Raw genomic sequence first — 21,406 nt, 5'->3', positions numbered from 1 at the left:
GTTTTTATACTTATGCGATATATTATAAAAAATACTATTAAAATTATTTTTTTCAAATTTTATAAAAGTATTTTTCACAGTGTTGCAAAAAAAAAAAAAAAAACCTTTCAGCAAAAACACTTGTACTAAAAGTAGTACAAGACGGGGTCTTATTATAATATCAATTGAAAGTTATTTTTTAAAGATATAATTCAATTTAAATATCTAAATTGTTTTTTCAAAAGATTCAATTAATTAGTTAAAAGGGGTGAACAATTTTTCATATTTGTGAATTTAATATTTATTGAAGAGTAACCACACGAAATGGGGCAAAAATGACGAAGGTTAAAATTTCAAAATTGGATTAACCCTTTTTTTTTTAAAAGAAATACGTGTAAAAAGCGGAAACGATTAAAGCTGGGAACCGGCCCAGCCCACAAAAGTATGAAGCAGCTTCCATACTCGTCTTCCAGGGGGTTTTGTTCTTCCTCCTTACACCCTCTGTATCTCCAAAACCCTACGTCTCTTTCGCCATGGGGAAAAAGAGAAGCAAGCATCACAATCCCCAACCCTTCCTCGCTGATGACGACGTCGTTTCATCCAAGAAACGGTCCAAGCCAGCCAAGCTCCATCAGGCTGAAGAAAAGGTACTTAACTCTCTACTCTCTCCTTTTCTCCCAAGGAAACTGCATTGTTTCTTTGCTCTCTCTACTCTTACAGTTTCTTCCACATATGGAACTGCAGCTGATATCCTCTGGAATGAGCTCAAAAATCTTGAAAGAAGCTCTGCTTCAGCAAAAGGAGATCGAAGACGAAGCCCGGGACCAAAACCCTCATAGCTCCTTCTTCGCGGTCGAAGAAGTACCGGCCAAGGATGAAGAAGAGGATGTCGATGATTTTGCTGGATTTGACGAAACTCAAAGCCACTTTGGCGGTTATGAGGTGGGTTTGATTGTCAAAATTTACTTTGGTTGCTGAGAAAATGGTTAGGACGACGAAAATTTTATGTTACCTCTGTGAATACGATACCTTCAGAATTTGTTTTCAAATTCAGTGTTCATCATGAAATTTTAATTGTCAGGGTTGATTTTCGAACATTCTACATTCAAGGAACTAGAGGTATGGTGCCTCTGCTTTGTGCAAGAATTACGAGGAAGAAAACTTAGAACTTTCTGACCCATGGTAGGAAAAGTTCCAAATTCCACTCAATTGTGCTTAGTTCAATCTTTTGGAAACCAAACACAAGGTAGATGGTGTGAGATAAGTTTATTTTCACATATTTTCTCAGCAACCAAACAGAGTGGTATGTCTAGTTCTTTTGTTGATTTTTGTGTTTTATGAATTGTAGGCAGAGATTGATGAGGAGGATGAGAAATTACTGGAGGCTTTCTTATCCAAGAATGCTGGTCCAGAGCGAACGCTAGCTGATGTCATTGCCGAGAGAATTAAAGAAAAAGATGAAAAATTTTCCGCAGGTAGATGTGGAATTAGGATTTTTTTAAAGTTACCATAATTTTCTCTCTTGTTCCTTTTTGTTCTTTTTAGTTAATATTAAAGTTCTTCCACTTCTGCAAATTTTGGTTGATTGCGGAAGCAGCTTTTTCACTCCTACTATGAACTTTGGCACTACCATCATCTTAGAAAATAGGACTGGTTTTTTCTGTTAAACACAGGAACGATGGCCTAATGGAATGCAAAATCCATGTCTAATAAGACATTTCCAAATACTGGTTCCAAAAACATTTTCTGAAAAGTGGCGTTTTAGGAAAAGGTTGAAATACTGTTGTTGACTTTTAAAGAGTATAAACACTTGATCAATTGAAAATGATCCAAAAATAAGAAGGCTGTTGTTTTTGTTTCTGAAAATAAAAATGTATTTCCATACTTAACAGGCTGCTATTTTCTTACTGATTGACTTCTGGTGGAAGTTCATGTGAACATGTGTTGTGGAGCCTTTTTGAAATAATGTGATGATTATGATGGTCATTATGTTTTGCATGGAACTGAAATACTATAAGCCTTGTCAGTCTGTTGGAGACTCTAGATCTGTATTGGGTTTCTACTTTAATTAATATGTCTACATCATTATTGTTAATAATGACAAATATTTATTTATTTATTTTAATTTTAATTTTAATTTTTTGTGTTAGTATTCATTGGATCTGTTTGTTTACAGAAGCTCGGCCTTTGCCTAAATTGGATGCCTCCATCATAGATTTATACAAGGGGTATTTCAGCTGCCTTATTCTCATGATTCTAACCTTTTGGGTCATGTAAATGAAAAGTTTGCTAAAAGTTGGTACAAATGTAATATGCAGAGTTGGCAAGCTTCTTAGTAGATACACTGCAGGAAAGCTTCCCAAGGCTTTCAAACATATTCCTTCAGTTCAACATTGGGAGGAGGTCCTGTACCTGACTGAACCCGAGAATTGGTCACCAAATGCAGTGTACCAAGCCACTAGGATTTTTGCTTCCAATTTGGGTGGGAAGAAGGCAGAACGTTTTTATAGGCTTGTCTTGCTCCCACGGGTCAGAGAAGATATCCAGAAGAATAAGAGACTACATTTTGCTTTATATCAAACTTTAAAGAAGTCCTTGTACAAACCTGCTGCCTTCTTTAAGGGAATATTGTTTCCATTGTGTGAGGTATGCATCCTTCAAGGAAATTTTTTTGTAGTGAATTTTTAATTGATGTTGTTCCATTCTTGCTTTCATATTTGGAACTGCTGGCTTATGGTTTTAAGTTTGCCCAAATATTTATATTTTTACAGCTGGCTATTCTACTAAATGTTGAAGCTCTAATTTGTGAGAATTACTGTTTAATTCTCACAAATTTTATTTTTTATGAGTTCTAAATGTTCCTTTGTTATTTAGTATGTTCCTATTGTATTGAGAAATAGAAAAATGATTCCATACTTGCAGGGAAATGGTTAATTTAGGTGGCGTTTAGGTACACTTTCTATTTTTTATCTTTACAATAGAAACTCTTATACAAAAAAAAAAGAGATTTACCTTGTGTTCTTAAAACTATTTTCAGAATTTTTAAAATTGGAGGGAGTGAAAATTTTTTACTTCCTTAGATTTTAAAATTTTAGAAAGTGTTTTCAAGCACATAAGGCATTTACCTATTTTTGTACAGGAATTTCCACATTTTAAATTAAGCTTTTGATTTTTTAAAGACAAAAACTAGAAAATGTTTCTAAACATGCACTTTGTATTATCAGAATATTTTGTTTGTAGTTTTCAGTTGCTTATTCTTTATTTATTTATTTTTGATTGACAAATGTGAAAATATATTAAAAGTGCCTAAGAGAAGGCACAACAAAGTATATATGAAGTGTAGAATAAATGCCCAATGATTTTTTATTTATATATAACATGGTTTCAAAAAGTAGATGCAACAATGTTATTAACGACTCTAATACAGCCAGATGTAACTCAGTATTGATTATGCATAAATTTTTTGATGAAATCATCAAACAACCATATATATTAGAGAAAGCACTGAAGCTATGAATCGGCAGGGAAAAAAAAAAAATCATCAAACAACCATGCAATTTGAATTAGCTCTTTCTTTAGATACAGATTTCATTCAATGTTTGTAAAACACAAGCTTGTGCTTGATTTGCAGTCTGGAACATGCAACCTTAGGGAAGCTGTCATCATTGGAAGCATTATTGAAAAGGTCTCCATTCCTGCTCTACATTCAAGGTATGTGCTTGTGTGTATATATTTGATTGGTTTGTTCTTCTGATGATGGGTGTAAACTATAGTTTGTTAGTTGAAGCAGTTTGGTATATGGGTGACAGAGGTAGTATCCTCAAAAAAGGAGGACAGATTCAAGCTCTCCTGAATGAAATTGGAGTCTTTTGTGCACAAAATTCGCCATAGCCCATTTAACAGCATTGAGCAAGTATCTTCTACCAACAAACTTCTAGAATTGAAAGAAGGCTTTTTTATTTTTGGAAAGACAACAAGAGCTTGCATTAATTAAGCACCAAGAGAGGGGGCACGCCCTATGTATATGGGCCTTATACACAAAACATCACAACACAACCACTAGAAGACAAATACAAGAACAAGCTACAAAAAACCTAAGCTAACCACAAGGAAGAGTGTCTAAGAAGAGGCTCTCCATTTCCAATGAAGCATGGGATCACTTCAATAGGGATTTAATGAACTCCTCCTTCAACCTTTGATTTGAAAACTCTTCTTTCATTGAAAATCCTTCGGTTATGCTCTTTCCACATACATCCAAACAAGCAAAGGGAAGCCATATGCCAAGAGGTTCTTCTCCTTTTTTTTTTTTTCTTTTCCAACCCCTTAAATCTGCATTAGAGGAGGAGATTTCTCATTGAAGTTGGAAACACTCGTTCAGTCCAAAGATTGCTAAGAGAAACATTGATAATACTCGTCTTTTCACAATGAGTCAAGGTATGATCAACTCTTATTTTATCTTTTCAAAGGTTGCATCTATTGACCATTGTCCATCCCCTCTTTGTTAAAATATCTTTAGTTATGATTTCCCCTTAAACAACTTTCCATGCAAAAAGAATGTGTTCTCAAGAGAGCTCAAAATCCATAAATCTCTTTGGCTGGGAATAATATATTACTACAATACATTAGGAATTGTAATACAATTTGACATGGAAATTACCCCTCCTATCCTCTTTTTAAAGTAAAGTGTTCTCCCCTTCTTGCACTCTCATAGGGTAAATAAGATTTAGAAATTGGGTCACCTTCTCCATCTCCTAATCTTGGAAGGACCTTCTAAATTGAACCAACCAATGACCTCAACCTTCTCCTTCCTCCCATAAATATGCGACCTCAACCTAGAAGAGTTGGCACTTGTAATAGGTTGTAAAGGGGAATGCTTCCTACCACTTATTTGGGACTCCCTTTAGGCGCCCCCTACAATTCGTTGGTGGCTTGGGATGTGGGTTGGAAGAAAGATTCTGCTAAAGATTGGCATTCTAGAGAAGGCAATATATCTCCAAAGGGGGTAGACTAACGTTGATTAGAAGCACATTATCCAGTTTGCCAATCTACTTTTTGTCTCTTTTTTGATTGCCGAGGGTTGTGCGGTTAAGGTTGGAAAAAATTCAAAGTGACTTCCTTTGGGGAGGTGGGACCTTTGAAAGTAAGCTTCATCTGGTAAAGTGGGATACCGTTTGCTCTCACAGACGGAAGGGGGGCCTAGGTGTTAGGCGCCTTCACTCACTAAACAAGGCCCTCCTTTGCAAGTGTAATTGGTGCTTTGCTTCAAAAAGGGAGGCCTTCTGGAGATAAATCATTCGTGGAAAATATGGGGAAATGGAAGGGGGTTAGTGCTAGGGAAGCGAGAGTTGGCTATGGTGTTGGGTTATGGAAGACCATAAGGAAGTTGTGGGATCTAGTTAGTTGTAAATTGTCCTTTTCGGTGGGCAATGGGAAAAGAATAAAGTTTTGGAATGATAAGTGGTGTGGGGATGAGCCTTTAAATGTTTCTTTCCCCTCTTTATTTGCCCTTTCTAACTCTAAAGAAGCTTGGGTGGTGGAGTGGTGGCAGCATTCTAGTGAGGGGGAGGTTGGAGTCCTAATATCCGAGGTCTTTAAATGATTAGGAGATTGTTATTGTGGAGCGGTTCTTGACAAGATTATAAGATAAAGTGGTAGAAGAGGGCAAAGAGGATAAAGTGTGTTAGGTTGAGACGAAGAGTGGGACTTTCTCTGCTAAGTCACTTTATGCTAGCCTAGAGATAGGAAGTGTAGTGCAATTCCCTCCTAGTGTTGTGTGTAATGCCTGGGTTCCTCTCAAGGTGAGGTTTTTTGCTTGGGAGGCGACTTGGGGAAAAGTTTTGACTCTTGACCAGCTTCAGCGGAGGGGATGGTCTTTGACCAATCGTTGTTTCCTTTGTCTGTCTCATGAGGAGTCAATTGACCACATCCTTTTGCATTGTGGCAAAACAAGGGTGTTGTGAGAGCTTTTATTCTCTCTCTTCAGAGTTTATGGGTGATGCATTCCACTATTAGAAAGACTCTGCTAGGTTGGCATGAGTCCTTTGTTGGAAGAAAATGGAAAAAAGTTTGGAGGGTGACACCTTTATGCATTTTTTGGACAATTTGGAACGAGAGAAATAGAAGAACTTTTAAGAATGTGGATCTCTCATTGCTACGGTGGAGGAGATGTGGGATCAGAATTTTGATCAAGGAGGGTGGAATCTAAGATTTTTGAGGAATTTTAATGACTGGGAGGTGGGCATGGTAGGAGATCTGCTCCTTAAGCTAAGAGGGCTTAGGCCGTCTTTGGAGGAAGATTCAGTCTCTTGGAAGGGAGGAAAAAACGGTCAATTTAAAGTCAAGAAAGCGTTCAGTTGTTTAGTCAATCCCATTGACACCGTTTTTCCGGAAAAATGCATTTGGGTGGATAGTGTTCCTACCAAAGTCGCTTTCTTTGCGTGGGAGGCTACGTGGGGGAAGGTGCTAACGCTTGACAAACTCCAAAGAAGAGGATGGCAATTCCCTAATTGCTGTTTTTTGTGTGGGTGTGCAGAAGAATCTGTAAATCATATTCTTATTCATTGTATAGTGGTTAGAGCCCTTTGGGAGTTAGTCCTTGGGCTTGTAGGTGTTAAGTGGGTCTTTCCAGAAACTGTAAAGGAGGTCCTATTTAGCTGGAGAGGTTCTTTTGTGGGAAAAAAAAGGAAAAAGATTTGGAAGTCCATTCCGTTATGTATCTTTTGGACGGTTTGGAAAGAGAGGAATAGATTAGCATTCAAGGGGGGTGTGTTACATATTCAGAAGCTAAAGAATTTTTTTGTTTGTAATTTGTGGGGTTGGTCTAGATTGGATATTGGAGATGACTCCGTCTCCCTTCTAGGCTTTCTGGAGTGGATAGCTTCCACTTAGGGGGGGTGAGGTCTTCTTGGTCTCTTTTGTTTTTTGTAGAAAGGCTATAGCTATCTTGTATATCTCCTGTATGCTGTGTGGCTATTGGCCTCTGTTTTAATACATATTTGACTTACTTATCAAAAAAAAAAAAAAAAAAGAATGTGGATCTCTCAGTCCAAAGATTGAAATTTTTGTTTTTGTGTAACTTGTTAACTTGGACCAAACTGTTTATAGGTGAAAGATTGATGTCCATGGTAGATTCCATTGATTGGTTGGGGTTAGTTTGAGGGAGGGAGTAGTTTTTTGTTTCTCTTTCTTTTTTGGTGTTTTTTTGCTGCCATTGTATACATCATGTGTACTTTGGTGCATCCTTTCTGGCGCTTTTTAATACATTTGTCATTTACTAATTGAAAAAAAAAAAAACAAATGCGACTATAGCATTCTAGGAAGAAGCTATTCTAAAAAGCATATGGAACACATCTTTTAACTTGATCTCCTTTACCCATCTATCACCTCAAAATTTTGTTTGTCTACCATTTTTGATTTAGATGGCTAGCTTGAAACTAAAGTCTTTCCATCCTTTTCTAATATCTTTTCATTGGCTTATTGTCCTTCAACTCCTCGAACTTTTCATGGATGATCTTCCTCCACAAGCTTCCCACTCCAAAGCAAACATCCACTACCATTCTCGTAGCAAGGCTAGATTAAGGACCTCTAATGTTCTTACCCCCAACTCTTTGTGCTTCCTATCCTTGCACACCTTTGACTAGCTCACTAGACGAATCTTTCTTCTTTCCTTAATATATCCCCAACAAAAAGTCTCTATGCATTTGACAAGCTATGCTGCCATGTCAAGTGTCCTCACTGGGGGATTTTCAAACACAAACATAAAAGTAAGAGAAAATACCATCCTTGAGCTCCTCCACTTTTCCAATTGGACAACAATGATTTTAAGACTGATGATGAAGTTGCCATTCCACCTTGCATTAGCCATATGATGAAAAGATTGTGTTGTTATTCCTTTCCTTTAGCCAAAAAACCCTTGATTTCTCCCTCCATGAGGTTTCTTCTAAGAAGGCTAGGAGACTAAACTCATCTTTGGCAAGCTTTGGTTTCTCTTGTCCTCTTTTGAGAAGAGAAAGGTCTTACCCTGTCTATACTTATCCCAAATGCTTATTATCTTAAAAGTGGTTTCCTTCTTAACTCATACATTACCAAACACCTCTCTAATCCATCTCCATAGCTTATCACTTCTCTTTTAGTTGGCAACCTCCCGCCTTGTGGGAGGAGAAATTAAAGAAAAATGGATGATGTGATGCTTATGGTAATGAGATCCTGCAGAGTTTTGTTTTCTATAAAAGCTGCCATCAAGGTTGAATTTCTTTTCTTGAGGGAGGTGGAATTCTAGATGGAAGGACTAATTCCCATCCCTTAAAAATGTGAGGAATTTAAACTTTCTAGAATTCTTAGTTAATGAAGCTACTATAATTTCTCCCTAGCCAATCCACTTGTCAAACTTTCTTACACGAGTCCTTCTCCTCCCAAATACGGTTAACAATTAGATTATAAGGGTATCCTCAAATTATATTATTTGAAGGGGCAAGGCTCACTTTGGTGCAAGAATCTCATGGAGTCTAGGCATGATCCAAGGCATGTGCCAAAGCAATAACGTAGAATCCACCCCGACAGTGGGGCTTTTACCCTACTGCAAAACTCTAGGTGATATGAGCTTGATCCTTTATCTTAAACTACTCAAATACATAACAAGCTCAAACTTCGTGCCTTTGGTTCATTGTCAAAGGGCACTACTGTTAAGCTACACTTTGAGGGATGACACAGTATCATGACATATTGAAAGTAAACCACATATCAATACAAAATGATAAATCATTACAATTCCAGGAACGAAAAAGTTTTAAAGCATAAAAGAATTTAAATGAGTCTAACATGAAAGTTGCACCAATAGCATCTAGTGTTAAAATTTATTATCAGTCATTAGCAAAGATAAAAAATCTTCCTCTTTGTTGCCTCTATCAAATTTATAACCCTTATCATTTTCCTCGTCCATCTCCTAATTGGTCCCTTTGTCATCTAGATTAATGCTGAAAGAGTGGAACTAGTCCTAGAGGTTGTGGCATTCCCCTTGTTGTTATCCTTGTCTTTGAGCTTGATCTGATTCTAGTTGTAAATTTGCCTGTTGCCTCCCCATCTGCAATAGACAAATTCATTTTTTATGCATCATTTAGACTCTTCATGTTCCATCCTTTCAGCCAACCATTCATTGCTTTTATCCATGTATTTCCAAGAGATGGTTTAATGGTGTGGCACATTATATTGTCTCTGCAAGGTGCAGGTGTGCATAGTGAACGTCAAATAATTTAGGTGGCTATTTACAAAAGAACCTTCTACTATAATTTACAAAAGAACCTTCTACTATACGTTGGTGATTTAATAATCTTCATGCATTTGTGTTCATTTTCATTAAAAGTCTTTGTAATTGGTTCTTTTTATTTTCATTTTTTTAATGAATCCCCTTATATTCAAAATTGTGGTGTGATGGAGATGTGAGGAATTGGAGCAAGACACAACAATTGGTTTTGGATTTGGAAAAAGATGTATTTAAAAAATTTTTATTTAGTCATTGCCTGTCACAATTGTATCATTCACGTGGGTGAGATGATGGTAAGGACGTTGAAGGTCTCTGTGGAGAGGAAGACCTTCTTGGTCAGGTTTGAAGGCGAGTCCGATGGAAAATGGTGCTCGCTTACAGAGCACAGTAGAGGCTCTGTTTTTGCCTTAGGTTTTGGAAAGGAAGAAGTTGGGTGGTTGATCGAACATTTGACGAAGGCCATCGAACTGAAGAGTAACATGGGTTTCAACAAAAAAATACAAGGGAAAATCCAGTCTCCATTTAATGGAGGTTTGCTTCAACAACCATGGAAGGTTTATTAGGCTTTCGGAGTTCGCTTCCAACAGAAAATCAACTTTCCTGGTAATACTTGAGGGCGAGAAGGGCAGAGGTTGGGAGAAACTAAAAAGAGCGCTGTCTTCAATGCTGGTGGTCCCCTCCTCGAATTTAGATGAAAAGGGAAGGTAGTGCAGAGAGGAAAGATTTATCCACAAACATGTGGGTCCTTTGTATCGGTCCTTCGCGAATGTAGTCAGAGATGAAGGATCGAGGAGAGGTGGACTTGTTCCAGTTGGGAGGTGGGCGAGAGCTGTGGTGTGCGAATGTACTGCAGATTGCAATAATTGGGTTGAGGTTGGTCGTGCTATGGCGAGAAGATTAGGGCAAAAAGGTGTGGTGACTATCATTCCCTTCTCAGGTGGAAAATGTTTATTTTTTGTAGAAACGGTAGAGGAAGCTCTCTCTCTCCAAGATTTAAGGTTTCTCAAGATTAAGGGAGGGTATACAATCCAGTTGAGAAGGTGGTCGCCAAGGGAAAATTCGGAAGTCGTGGGGAAGTTCAGAGGAGGATGGATAGAATTACGGGGACTGCACTTTCATTTATGGTCTGAGGAACATCTGAAGAAAATTGTGGAGCAGTGGGGGATGGTGACTGAGATCGATTGGCGAACATTGAAATTGTTTGATCTTTGCAAGGCGAGGGTAATAATTTCAATGAAGGAACGGTCAGTTCTCCCAACTTTGATCGAGGTGATAGATGGGGGATGGGTGTTCACAATTTCTGTTGCAGTGGTCGGAGCTGAAAAAGTTAGGCGAGGTAGAGAAATGGGTGAGTCAACTTGGGAGGATTTTGTGCCTCACTTGTGGACAGGTGGTGGAAGACTGGATGAGAGAGATAGATCAACGGCTAATGGAAGTTCTTTTGTTAGGGCAGCTGGCAGAATGAAGAAGGAAGGAGAAAGTCAAAAGGCTGAAGCATTTCCTGTGGGGACACTTGGCAAGAGAGGATCGGTAGTGGGGAACAACTAGTTCCAGCCCTCCTCGTCGTCCATCTTGAATTCAAACAAACAGAGACCAGGGCCAGCTAGGTTAGAGCAAGTGGGCGAAGCTTGGGTCGGAGGGGACAAGGCCTACTCAAATGAGGAAGGGCATCGGGCCTCTAATCCAAAGCTAAAGAGAAGGGCCCAATCTCCTCTTAATCCCAGTCCACTGGTAGAAATAGACTTGGGTTTGGAGATGGGTTGTAATTTAAAAGGCCCGTTTTCAATGTTGGGCCAAGAAAAAGGAGGTAAGAAGCCCTTTTTTGAGAAAGGCTCATTTCAAAGAGAAGGCGCCTTTGCAACGGGAAAGGGGAAGTTTGTCTTAGAGGTATCTGAAGTCCAACCGAGGGGCTTCGCGTTGAAAGAGGTGAAGTTTGGTTCAAAGAAGCCGTGGACTACTCTTTTTCCTCCAATTTCTGGTCGCCGACAAGGGTTTCGAAGCCGAAGTGAGCCTCTAACGCATGAGAAGCCATCGTCGGATCGTGAAGCTCCTCCAAAGGACGATGCTTTCGGGGCGGGAACATAGATGGAATGAGGATTTAGTGCAAGTCCTCTCACTTATTGTTGATTGTTCAGGTTTCGAAAGAGGTGTTCGGGGGAAGGGGCTTTGTTGTCAAGAGGAGACGCGGTTTCGCGCAAACCCTTTAACGATGAAGACATAGAAGGATCTAAGGGCTTCGTGGGTTTTAATCATCGTGGTTCTTTAGTCACGATTTTTCCTTCTAATCTAGTAATCAGAGAAAAAGGGTTCAACTTTGTGGGGACTTGTGGAATGTTGGTAACGGAAAACATGGAGGTATCTTTGTCTTCACCTTCTTAGTCAACAATGTCTTCTTTTCCCCCTCCTTGTGGCTTGGCACTTCCACCTCTGAGTCCTTCTGTTCCCGTGCTTCCCAGTTCAGTCATTCAGTCTCAGTAACCTATGAAAAATTGAGTTAATTTTGAAATTTTTTCCAAAAATGACGATGATGGTACTCTATGTCAAGTGTCTATTGGCAATCCTAACCTTGATGTTGTGGAGTCCTAGTTTGCTTATCTGAACCAGATGCCCGAGGGTTTTAATCCCCTTAAGTCTAAGCCCAGTTTGCCTAATGAGGTTGGAGAGGTCTCCAACCTGGTTACAGTAAGCCAGGGTGAAGCTAAGTTCTCCCCGATGGGCGAGTTCCAAATAGAAGGCTTTTTCCCTAGGACAATGGTTATAGTTCATGAGGTCTTAAGTTCTCTGGATATTAAGGTGTATTCTAGGCGGAAGAACAGGTTCTCCACAGGTATTTGAGACCTGTTGGAACTGGTTTAGAGGTTTAGGGTCAGTAAGGTTTTTCCATGAAAATCATTAGTTGGAATACCAGGGGTTTGGGATCTAGGAAAAAACGAAGGGTGGTTAAAGATTTTATGCAGTTAGAGAATTCGGATGTTGTGATGATTCAAGAAACAAAGAGGGTGGTGTGTGACAAAAGGTTTGTTGGTAGTGTCTGGACGGTTAGAAATAAGGAATGGGCTGTTCTTCCGGCGTGCGGGGCTTCAGGTGGGATTTTGATTATTTGGGACTCTAAAAAATTGTGCAGTGAGGAGGTGGTAATAGGCTCATTTTCTATCTTAGTCAAGTTTATGTTGGATGGATGCGGTCCCCTGTGGTTGTTCGCAGTTTATGGCCCAAACAGTCCCTTACTTAGGAAGGATTTTTGGGTGGAGCTTTTAGTCATTTTTGGCCTTTCTTTTCCTTTATGTTGTGTAGGCGGTGATTTTAATGTTATAAGGAGAAGTTCAGAAAAACTGGGAGACTCTAGTTTAACTTCAAGCATGAAGGACTTTGATGGTTTTATAAGAGACTGTGAATTACTTGACCTCCCTTTACAGAACGCACCATTCACTTGGTCAAACATGCAAGAGTCACTTGTGTGTAAGAGATTGGATCGGTTTCTTTTCTCAAATGAGTGGGAGCATTTATTCCCTCAAAGCCTTTAAGAAGTTCTTCCTAGATGGACATCGGATCATTGACCGATAGTTTTGGATACCAATCCTTTCAAGTGGGGCCCAACACCTTTTAGGTTTGAGAATATGTGGTTGCAACATCCTAGTTTCAAAGAATGCTTCAGTAGTTGGTGGAGAGGTTTTCAAGGAAATGGTTAGGAAGGCCACAAGTTCATGAGGAAGTTACAATTTGTTAAGGCCAAATTAAAAGTTTGGAATAAGGTTTCTTTTGGAGAGCTAAATGAAAGGAAAAAAAGCATCTTGAATGAAATAGCGAACTTTGATGCCATTGAGCAAGAAGGGGTTCTCACTTTTGAACTTTCTACTCAGAGCTTTAAGAAAAGGGTAGCTAGAGGAATTAATTTTAAGGGAAGAAATTCGTTGGAGACAAAAAGTTAAGGTGAAATGGGTTAAAGAAGGGGATTACAATTCAAAGTTTTTTCACAAAGTGGCTAATGCCAGGCGAAATAAGAAATTCATCAAGTTTTTGGAGAATGAAAGAAGTTTAGTGTTGAATAATTCTGAGAGCATCATAGAGGAGATTTTACTTTACTTTGAAAAGCTTTACTCGAGTCCTCCTGGAGAGTTTTGGAGAGTAGAAGGCTTAGATTGGTCCCTTATCTCAGAAGAGAGTGCTTCTAGGTTGGATTCCCTTTTTACTAAAGAAGAGATTTTTAAGGCCATTTTTCAGTTAGATAGGGATAAGGCGCCTAGGCTTGATGGATTTACCATTGCAGTGTTTCAAGATTGTTGGGATGTGATCAAGGAGGATTTAGTGAGGGTGTTTGCAGAGTTTCATAGAAGCGGGATTATTAATCAAAGCACTAATGCCTCCTTCATTGTTCTTTTGCCCTAAAAAAGTCTGACAAAGAAAATCTCAGACTTTAGACCTATTAGCTTGATCACTAGTCTCTATAAGACAATAGCCTAAGTTTTATTAAGGCGTTTAAGAGGGGTACTACATGAAACTATCCATTCTACTCAAGGTGCTTTTGTTCAAGGGAGACAAATTTTGGACGTAGTTCTTATAGCCAATGAGATAGTGGATGAGAAAAGACGATTAGAGGAGGAAAGAGTTGTCTTCAAAATTGACTTTGAAAAGGCTTACGACCCTGTGAGTTGGGATTTTTTGGATTATGTGTTGGAGAAGAAGGGGTTTAGTCCTAGATGGAGGAACTGGATAAGAGGTTGTTTGTCTACAGTCTCTTTTGCAGTTTTAGTGAATGGAAACGCTGAAGGGTGGGTTAAGGCATCTAGAGGATTAACACAAGGTGACCCTCTTTCCCCTTTTCTATTTATTTTAGTCGCAGATGTACTGAACAGGATGTTGTTGAGAGCAGAGGAAAGAAGTTTGTTGGAGGGTTTTAGGGTTGGTAAGAATAGAACAAGGGTGTTCCATCTGCAATTTGCAGATGATACCATTTTCTTTTCTAACACTTGTGAGGAAGAACTGCAAACTCTCAAGAGTTTATTACTAGTGTTTGGGCATATTTCTGGGCTTAAGGTTAACCTCGACAAGAGTAATCTTTTTGGCATCAATCTTGATCAGAATCATCTTTCTAGGTTGGCCGAGTTACTTGATTGCAAGGTTTCTGTTTGGCCTATACTCTACTTGGGTCTTCCTTTGGGAGGGCATCCAAAGGCTTGTGGCCTTTGGGATCTTGTGATTGAGAGAATCTCGCGAAGATTAGATGGGTGGCAAAAGACTTACTTATCTTTTGGGGGTAGGATAACTCTTATCCATTCTTGCCTTACCCACATTCCTAGCTACTTTCTCTCCTTGTTTAAGATTCCCGCTTCAGTGGCTGCAAAAATTGAGAGAGTGCAAAGGGATTTCCTATGGTCAGGGGTTAGGGAAGGTTAAAGAAATCATCTTGTTAGTTGGGATGTAGTGTGTAATCCGAAGGTAAAAGGGGGATTGGGATTTGGGAAGATTTCTCTAAGGAATCTCGCTCTCTTAGGGAAGTGGTTGTGGAGGTACCCTAGGGAGAGTTCAGCTTTGTGGTATCAGGTCATTTTAAGCATTTATGGGACACATTCCAATGGTTGGGATGCCAACACTATAGTCAGATGGTCACATCATTGTCCTTGGAAGGCTATTGCACAAGTCTTTTAGGATTTTTCCAAGTATACTCGGTTTGTGGTAGGAGATGGGGAAAGAATTTGGTTTTGGGAAGACTTGTGGTGGGGGGACCAACCTTTGGGTTCCCAATATCCAAGAGTATTTAGAGTACTCATGGATAAAAATATTCCTATATCTTAAATTCTCGGTTCTGTTCGCCCCTTCTCTTGGAACTTTAATTTCCGTCGTAACTTTTCCGATTCTGAGATAGAAGATTTAGAAAGCCTCATGCGGTCACTTGATTGTTCGCATTTATCCTCATGAATTTCTGATGCGAGATCCTGGTCTTTATTTTTTTCAGGGCTTTTTACAGTCAAGTCTTTTTTTCTAACCTTGTCCCAATTTCTCGATTCTTCTCCAGTTTTCCCTACTAAGTTTGTTTGGAATTCTCAAGTCCCTTTTAAAGTCAAGTCCTTTGTCTGATTAGTGGCTCACAAGAAGGTAAATACTAATGACTTGTTTCAATTGAGAAGACCCTGCACAGCTCTTAGTCTTGGCATTTGTAAGTTGTGTATGAAGCATGGTGAATTAGTAGATCATCTTTTCCTACATTATTCTTTGATGATGGGGTTGTAACACATATTATTTCAGTTAGCCAAGATGGATTGGGTTCCCCCAAGAAGCATCTCCGACATGATGTCCATCAATTATAAAGGATTTGGATTATCCAAGAGAGGGATAGTTTTGTGGTAAGTTGCGTGCATTGCTTTAATTTGGGTTGTGTGGCGGAAAAGAAATGCGAGGATATTTGAGGATAAAGCAAGGAATTTAGAGAATCTTTGGGATTCTATTCACTTCCTAGCTTCTCTTTGGGCTTTTTGTTCCATGGTTTTTAAGGGCATTCCCCTTAATGTGTTACAACTAGATTGACTAGCAGTGTGTAGCTCCAACGGGATGGTCTAATCTAGAGAGTTTGTTTGTTTTTACTTTGTAGCTTCTTGTTTTTGTATTCTTGTTGTTTAGCTTTTCTTTGGCAGGAGGATTCCTCATCCTTCTCTTGTACTTTTTATTTCTATCAATATATCTCTTTGTCGTTTCCTATCATTTTTTATTTATTTATTTAGTCTCCCTTGCTAGTTGTGTGTTGGACAAAAGTGTGGTACTTTTTTACATTTGCTATGATAACATGGTTGCCAGTGATGAGAGATTCATGTATTTGGCTACAAATTGAGCCTGGTATCAGACCTGGGCTGACATATTTTATTGTTATACTTCCAACTTTCCTTTTCTTAAATTGGCAATTTACATGCCATGCCTGTTAGTGAGTTAAATTGGCACTAGGCAATATGTCAAGTAATGGTTGCTTGACATAGTTTTTTATGTTTGTGCTCTCATTTGGTGACTGTAAGTTAAACTGGATGGGCTGGTGAACTCTTTTTCCCTTTCAAAGTGTACAATTGTGTCCTGGAAAAAGTTTCCTTCCACACCAAGCATTTTCATTGTGCTTCTTTGTGTGTATCTTCTAGCTATTGAAATTTGTGTATAAGATTAAAGTTCTAATGCATGCTGGAGATGTCTAACACATTTTTGAATGGGTTCACAGTGTTGCATTATTGAAGCTTGCAGAGATGGAGTATTGTGGCACAACAAGGTATTCATATTATTTACCAGATATTAAAGTCATGGTTTGTCTCGGACATGTTAGCAAGTGTTTCTGTTTGATGCTTTTTAGAATGGATTGTTGGATGTTTAGGTAGTCAAATGGTTCATGAATTGGCTTATGATGAGGCTACCTGGTAACTAAAAGGTTTGGCTTTAAGAAGGGGCCTAGGCCTATTAGAAGTACAATTTTCTTTTTGAGAGCCAATTTCGACCCATCTTATCAAGGGTCATGAATTGGCTTGTGTTAGACTTAGTATTGCATGGAGCTTGAAGCTAAGATTTGGGAGGTCTAACTTTTCTTGGGTATAGATCACCAATTGTAATCGGAGTGTAACAATGGGTTATAAACCCTAATAGCACATAATGTAATAGCATCCATTTCCTCAATTTAAGGTGAACAATTATCAATATCTTTCCAAGGGATGCCTCCATTGGCACAGGGTACTGATAAGAAATAATCTCCCACATCACTGGTGCTTGTCACAGAACTTCGCTTAGAATATGGTTGGTACACTTCCCTCTGTAAGTATTCTGTTCAACATGATGACCCACCTATAATCCTTGTGAATCATGCACTGGCTTTGGATATACCTTGTTGCTTGAGATGATAAATTGTGAAGATGTGTGGCATCCATCTGTCACAGGCACAATAGAATTTTTAAGTTCCAAGAACACACGTACACATATGTGCTATGAGATGATAAATTGTCAGGATGAGTGCTGTCCACCTGTGACAGTCATGATAAATTTTGTAGTTCCAACAGCATGCAGAAATTTCTTTGACAATTTTGTATGTTCTGTTACAGCTATTTCATAAAGCTTCTCCTTGACAAGAAGTATGCTCTGCCATATCGTGCAGTTGATGCTGTTGTAGCTCATTTTATAAGATTTATTGAGGATACGAGGATAATGCCTGTGATTTGGCACCAGTCACTTCTTACATTTGTTCAGAGGTCAGTATTTCATCTATTAGTTCTGTTTCTTGCCCCATACTAGGTTTTGAAACCTTGATGTTTATCATAATAAAATTCTTCATAGAAAAGTTTTTAATAGTATTTTTTTAATAGAAAAGCGCTTTGGTTTGCATGGTTTAGTGTTGATCTATCTCGTCTAGATATGGCTTTCTTCTTTAAGATATGCCCACGTACTTTAGGGATGTCATTTATACAAACAATGTGGCTTCTCTCTACTGAAATAGAAATTGAAGAGAGTTAAAGTGTTGCTCTATAGGAAGTCATCATCATTGGATTAGTCCTCTAGGTCTGAATTTTGTTTTTGTTTTCATGTGAAGAAACACATGCATAATGTGGTATGCATTCGAAAGCACTCATTTGGCTTTCATTCCCTCTGATTGATATCCGATAAATAGCCTTCACTATGTTTTCTTTTTCCCTGTTATCAGCTCATTCATCCACCTGTAATCCCTGTTTAGCAACCAGAATGTGACCATCAGCGCTACCATTGCTACCACATCACCTTTTCTTCTCTATTTTTCTTTGATCTCTATATCTCCTGTTTCTTTTTTAAACCTGCTCAAACCGGCTTCTGTAGCCTGAGTTTGTTGTAACCTAATACTTCCTTTCCCTATTTTGTTGGCTAACATGCAACTAAATGTAGACTTCTTTATGTATCTTATGGCATTTCAATCTATTTATGCTTTTCTGAGCATGACTCATCCCAATAAAATAATGTACACCAGTCTTTTTGCTCATATATACTTGTCCTATGTGATATTCCTTACAGGTACAAAAATCAACTGAGGAAAGAGGATAAAGATTCCCTTAAAACTTTAATTGAAATCCAAAGACACAAACTAGTAAGAGAATTGCTCTTTTAAATTGCTGCTGCTGCTGCTTTTTCTTCTTATCATTCTTCTTTTTCCCAATTTCTTGCGACAATGTTTGATTGCAATCCTATTTAAATGTAGGTTACTCCTGATATTAGCAGAGAGTTAAACAATAGCAGGAATCGTGGTGAGAAGGAAGATGATCTTATGTTAATCTATATCCTTTGATTAATGTTTGTCTCTATCAATATTTGTTTCAATCTAATCATTTCCACGAAATTTTGTCAAAGGTTCATAATATCTACTATTTAAGTTAAGGGTTTAATCAAATTAAGTTATGATCATGTTATTTTCAATGTTCCAATATAGAAAATCAACTATCCAACAAAGATGGTGATACTTTTTAACTTTCAGCATATAATTTATTTTTCAAGTTTAAAGTTTCAATCCAACTTACAACTTTCAGGACATATAAGTTCAACTAGAGTGGCAAATTCTTCAATTGTGTTAAAATATTAAAAAATCAAAGTGTTTTCTCCATCATTTATAGAATATTGAAATGAGGCTTGCTAGATTGTAACCACCACAAGAGGTGTTGAGAATTTTTGTAGAGAAGGTAGAAACTCTTTAAACAGAGAGAAAAACAAAAGAAGTGAGAGAAGTGTATCTGTGTTGTTTTCTTGCCATATGAAAGTCTAGCATCTATTAGATATAAAGGACCAGTAGTTTAGATTGTTTGCTTCCTCATAAACTCAGGCCAAAGTCTAGTAGTCCACTAAAGTTTCATAATTATGTATAGGGCTACAATACTACAAGTTTGTGTGTGATGTGTTTCTTATTTCATACAAGTTATTAGTCCTTTAGTTACAAAAACTTGCATTGGATGGACTTGCTTCTTTCATTTTACTCCTCTCTCCCCATTGGCTTCAACAAATAGATGCATTCTTTATTTCCTTAACTTCTCATTACCATCTCCTATTTCTGTGATCAATAAAACAATAGAAGAAGACAGGTTTGACATTCCAGACGTTCCAATGGAGGAGGACTAAATGTTCATTTTCTGTGACTTTCTCGTAGTTATTTTTTGGTGAGATTCTGCTTCCCCCTGATGTTATTTTCTTTTCTTGTCTTAGTTTTATTGTTAAAAATTGAATTTGTGGCAAAGATTTCAAAGCATATACGTGTTTCTTTTGGGTCTTCTCCCAGCTGCAAGTTGGTGGGGACAAAAATTAGTGTTTCTGCATACCAGTATATGGTTGATAGAAGTGGTTTGGGAAAATGAAGGAATGTTAAGTTTCTATTGCAGGTTCTTGGGGGCCAGAATACGATGTCGTGCTTATGGTTATCTGTTGGAGAGGTTTACAACATCTGTTTGCTCATTTAATTACTGCTGATTAGAGCTTTATATACAAAAATGATTTCTTTTTTTTTTTTTCCCACTTTCCCTTTTTGTAACCTGATTTGTATCATGGACTAACAACCTAATATTTAATACTATTTAATACTATTTAGTTTTAAGTTCTATTTAGAATTAAGACACTAGGTAGTGTATTTTTTTTTTTTTTTGGTAACTTTGTTGACCTAGTAATTACAGTTTTATACTTGTGTCAACCATCCAAATGATAAAATATAAGGTAAATTACATGAAATTCCTAAATCATAAAAGTGGTAACATTTTATGGCTTTCACAATGGATGAATTCAATCACTCTCTCTCTCTATATGTAAGTGGCAGAGGAGTTAAAATAGGAAGGAAGAAGAATACATCTGATGAAAATTTTATTCCCAACATAACCTCTTAAATAATTAAGGTTCCCTTTTTTTTTTTTTTTCCTCTGTTAAAAATTTGAATAGAAATCACTATAGAAGTGTAATCCAAATTTCAGATATAAATAAAAAATTTTGACTTTTATATTTAGAAAAAAGATCTAAAATTGAGTAAATTACAAAATAAATGGTACCAAATTATACTAAATGTGTCAAAGCTTCAAATAAAAAATAAATAGGGTCTTGGTGTATTAAAAGAAAAATCAAGTCTTTAATTGTGTGAAAATTACTCAATGGTAAAGTAAATCAAATTGATTAAGTATTATACCTTGATTATCAGGATTTTAATAGTTTTAAAATTTAATTATTGAAATTCAATGATTGTGTTTTAAACATTTAATGTTGAGATTATTGAGGTAGATGATTAATGTCTAGAGAATGCTCCATGTATTCTTTAGGCAAAATTCATCTATACATTTTGCATAAAAAATTTCATAAAACTTTTAGTTGGAATCTCTTTATTATTGTTCTCTCTAATTTCCATGATAACTTTTTCTTTGTTTGTTTGTTTGTTTGTTTTTTCCTTTTTTGGTTAAAAAATGATCAATTACAAGCCTATGTTGACATTTGACCACACTTAAAACTTCAAAACTAATTAAAAAACTTAAGGATGGTAATAACTTCGATAGTAGAGATTTAAAATAAAAAGAAAAAAGAAAATTAAAATCCTCTTGGCTGTGTTGTATAGGAAAGTATTAAAAAGAAGAAAAACATTAAGGAAAATAATTTTCTCATATTTAGTTTTACCATAAAAAATATAAAAGAGAATCAAATATAATTAAAATTAATAATAAATTTATACATTTAGAAATTATTTAATATTCATATAAGAGAGTTAAATAAGTGACATGAACTTGGAGTAATATATAAAAATAATTTATTGATTTTAAATTTATTATTTATTTCCTTTATTTTGTTTTTTCAATTTTTTTTTTTTTTTTTTACATTTTTCCTTAAACTTTTCGGGAATCAAACATTGCCTTTGTGTACTACATTTGCCTTGGAGGACATTCGCACTATTACCATTGCCTAAGACATCATGTAAGTTCTTAATTCACTTTTTTTTTTTTTTTTTTTGTGTAGGGTTTGTCAGATTTTTTTTTTTCCATTTTATATCATTTTACAATATGACAAAACCCCTTTCAATTATAAATACACAGAGCAATGTCTCCCATGTCATGTGTTTTGAGAGTGGGAGATGGGATTTATAAGATGGGTTTAGTGGGGTGAGTGTTTGATGGGTGGAATTTACCACCTACTTTCCATTTTTATTACCTTCATTTTCTTGCAAACCAAATGAGG

At 37.2% G+C, this 21,406-nt stretch overlaps 1 protein-coding gene across 2 annotated transcripts; it reads left to right on the top strand.

Moving 5' to 3' along the window:
• The first annotated feature begins 446 nt into the window (after window positions 1-446).
• LOC117919318 (bystin-like) lies at window positions 447-19,802 on the top strand. 2 transcript variants are annotated; one of them, XM_034836483.1, is made up of 12 exons: window positions 447-626; window positions 724-921; window positions 1,328-1,454; window positions 2,156-2,207; window positions 2,298-2,625; window positions 3,611-3,690; window positions 16,434-16,481; window positions 17,299-17,445; window positions 18,236-18,308; window positions 18,420-18,495; window positions 19,248-19,365; window positions 19,585-19,802. In XM_034836483.1, exons 1-11 carry the CDS (start codon window positions 513-515, stop codon window positions 19,325-19,327), a joined length of 1,323 nt encoding a protein of 440 aa, XP_034692374.1. In that variant the 5' UTR covers window positions 447-512; the 3' UTR covers window positions 19,328-19,365; window positions 19,585-19,802. The 2 variants fall into 2 exon arrangements, with proteins under 2 accessions (XP_034692374.1, XP_034692375.1); XM_034836484.1 differs by having other exon boundaries at window positions 19,573-19,802.
• The last annotated feature ends 1,604 nt before the right edge of the window (window positions 19,803-21,406 follow it).

The sequence above is a fragment of the Vitis riparia genome, chromosome 7 (genome assembly GCF_004353265.1).
Source record: "Vitis riparia cultivar Riparia Gloire de Montpellier isolate 1030 chromosome 7, EGFV_Vit.rip_1.0, whole genome shotgun sequence".
NCBI lineage: Eukaryota > Viridiplantae > Streptophyta > Magnoliopsida > Vitales > Vitaceae > Vitis > Vitis riparia.
The sequence above is the reverse complement of the archived record's forward strand: the minus strand, read 5'-3'. Positions and strand labels throughout refer to the sequence as shown.

Excerpts from the sequence above, each read along its gene's own strand:
- LOC117919318 (XM_034836483.1), top strand. The coding sequence starts at position 513 with ATGGGGAAAAAGAGAAGCAAGCATCACAATCCCCAACCCTTCCTCGCT. Across the intron at positions 1,455-2,155 it reads AGATGAAAAATTTTCCGCAG|AAGCTCGGCCTTTGCCTAAA; the intron begins GTAGATGTGGAA and ends GTTTGTTTACAG. Across the intron at positions 3,691-16,433 it reads ATTCCTGCTCTACATTCAAG|TGTTGCATTATTGAAGCTTG; the intron begins GTATGTGCTTGT and ends ATGGGTTCACAG.